The sequence below is a fragment of the Montipora foliosa genome, chromosome 9 (assembly GCF_036669935.1).
Source record: "Montipora foliosa isolate CH-2021 chromosome 9, ASM3666993v2, whole genome shotgun sequence".
In the NCBI taxonomy this organism is placed as follows: Eukaryota; Metazoa; Cnidaria; class Anthozoa; order Scleractinia; family Acroporidae; genus Montipora; species Montipora foliosa.
The window spans coordinates 12,904,878-12,907,377 of record NC_090877.1 but is presented as its reverse complement, the minus strand read 5'-3'; the positions used below and the strand labels follow the sequence as shown (position 1 = coordinate 12,907,377).

Genomic DNA, 2,500 nt, shown 5'->3' with positions numbered 1-2,500 from the left:
CAAAATTTGCCTTTTTATCTCCAGGCAAAACGCGCAAATTTATCAAAACTAGCAGTAATTTGGACCCACAACCGAGTTGTGAGAGGCATGGGGCTATTCTCGATTTTACGTCACAAACCGCTTTGCAGTGCAAAATTTCTTTGAAAACAGGAATGCAAAGTAGTTTGTGACGTAAAATGTTAATTAATTTGGTAGGATATCGTCAGAGAAAACGACCTACCATCGGTGAGTTTTGGTTGCTTGACCACATCAACGATCACCGATCCACTCTCCGTGCTTGTGCTCAGGATTTCAGTGTGTTTTTCACTGTCTGGAGATAAAACTGAAAGAGAAGAGATACAACATTGTTTTCCTCCAAGGAGAAAAAAACCCTTGTAAACAATTATATCAACCGGAGTCAATTTGAGGCTAGAAACACCCTATGTGTTATTCATAAGGGCAGAGGTACTTGAAACACGGTGGTTGAATACCAAATATTATCATATTGCCCTTTCATTGCAAACTATTGGGAAAATCTCCCCATGAGGGCCGTACGCATTAGCGCGAGCAGGGCCGGAAAAAGCCGTACGGTCCTACTAAGAACACGTACTGTTCCATGCGATGCCATTTTAGGGGATTTCGTCGCCTTTAAACATCCAAGCTATTTACAGACAGAAAAGCAAATGCAAACAACATTAACATAAATTTTCTGTGCAAATGCTTGTTTTTATTTTGACCTAACTTCATCTTCTGAGAGCCCATATGATAAAATGCTTATTGACCGAGCTTAGGTCGGACCGGACAGGAAAATATTTGGCCCTCGGTTATGATGCACGGACCGAGCGCATATACATTGGGGACACGCGGCTTTCAACTGGACCTGACCATTGTAGATTGGACCAAGAGCAGCTTGGAGAAGTATTTCTTGCAAGCCTAAGCAATTTTGTAATGTTTTTTAGGCGAACTCATATCCCGCAGAGGAGATGTAATCGGAAAGGTTGGGGAAATGCGCCCCAAGGAACGCACTCTCGCTACAAAGAACGGTTTTCAGAAGGGTCATTATTATGCCCTAAATAAGAAATGTCACCATGTGAGCTCTCTAGCCGGAAAACAGGCATTTTCAATTAAAGATCTTTGACATATTTTTTCCTGACGGATAAATCGCCTATGAGGAATTTTTGCCATCTAGCAATTTTGCCCTTGGCAAGCCTTCTTGCTAAAAAACAAAGAAAAACTGGCACGCCATATTTTGAACGAAGAGACTTGTCAACGATAAACATGTGTTTGATGGTTTGCTCCCTGGTCCCTGAGGTTTTTCTTGCGCCGCGAAGCGCCAAAGACGAGTCGCGAAGCGGCGACAAGAGAAAACTTCTGGTTACCTTGGACTTGAACCTCTGGGACCAGGGTAACGGTTTGACACCAGGGGCCAGTTCCTCAAAGGTGTAATAACTCTATTCCAGGGATAAATGTGCCTTATTCCAGGAATACCTTTATCTCCGAAATAAATTCTGTTGCGTTAGAATAGCAGATTTATCCCTGGAATAACTGTTATATCTGGTATAATTTATTCCTCCTTCTAGGAACCGGCCCCAGGAAGATAAAATTGAAAACTTACTCGTGTGTAACTGGCAGGAGTCAATAAGCTGGAAGTTTTAGCACAGAAAACAAATTGAAGTCAACTCACGTTCTCCAATTTGCGGATCATCCACCACTGCCATAACGTCACTGTCTATACACGTTCTGGTCTCTCGGTTTTGAATTCGCATAATCCACGAAATATTTCCGCTGGGACGCCGTATAAAGATCTCAGCCCAGCCTTGGCAGACGCATTGGCAATTCTGAGGACTAAGTGTGGTAGTCATGGGCTCGCTGTTTCGTCGCTCAGAGGCGATGCTATTTCGAACCTCCGACATTGATTTTAGCTTAGCTGTATCGACTGAGTAAGACTTCTGAAGAGCCGTTTTTTCCAAGCTTGTCTGCGAACTTGCCGAGACCCTCCCGCCATTGCAAGAGCCTTGAGAGTGATCGCTGGAAGCATGAGCGACTAACGCCTCAGTGGAGTCGGCCGCTACGGTGGTTCTTAACTTCAAGTTTTTTCCAACTTTTGTTTTGTCATGTGGTGAAATGTGCACTTTTCGCTCTCGAAGAGAAAGGCAATTATCACACACTCCATCCAAGCCGATATATGTTCCTGATGTGGTTATCGTTACAATAGTGTTACTAATCATCCAGGTTCGAGAGTGGCCGTTCGCTAACATGAACTCGATAGCTTTAGTCCTAGAGAAGATAATAAAAGAAAACAAGTCGTAAGTACATGTATAGCTCATTAAAATCTACCTCTGAACTCATTGTCTTTGATTGCCTGCATTATGTTCTCGGGATGAACGACAAGGACAGCAGGGATAATTACTACATTGATAAGAGAACCGCAAATCAAGTCAAATGTTGGTTTATGGTCTGAGGGGCAAACTGGAGTACCCGCAAAAAAACATCTTAGAGCAGAGTAGAGAAATAACAAACT

The 2,500-nt window shown here is 43.0% G+C and overlaps 1 protein-coding gene across 1 annotated transcript in view; it reads right to left on the bottom strand.

Moving 5' to 3' along the window:
- Nucleotides 1-2,500, bottom strand: part of LOC137969641 (tuberin-like) — a 61,546-nt gene that overhangs the window by 20,897 nt on the left and 38,149 nt on the right. The window contains exons 30-31 of the mRNA XM_068815965.1: nt 1,664-2,256; nt 221-322 (exon numbers count right to left, since the gene is read on the bottom strand). Of these exons, the coding sequence (XP_068672066.1) occupies nt 221-322; nt 1,664-2,256 (695 nt within the window). The remainder of the gene's footprint in view (nt 1-220; nt 323-1,663; nt 2,257-2,500) is intronic.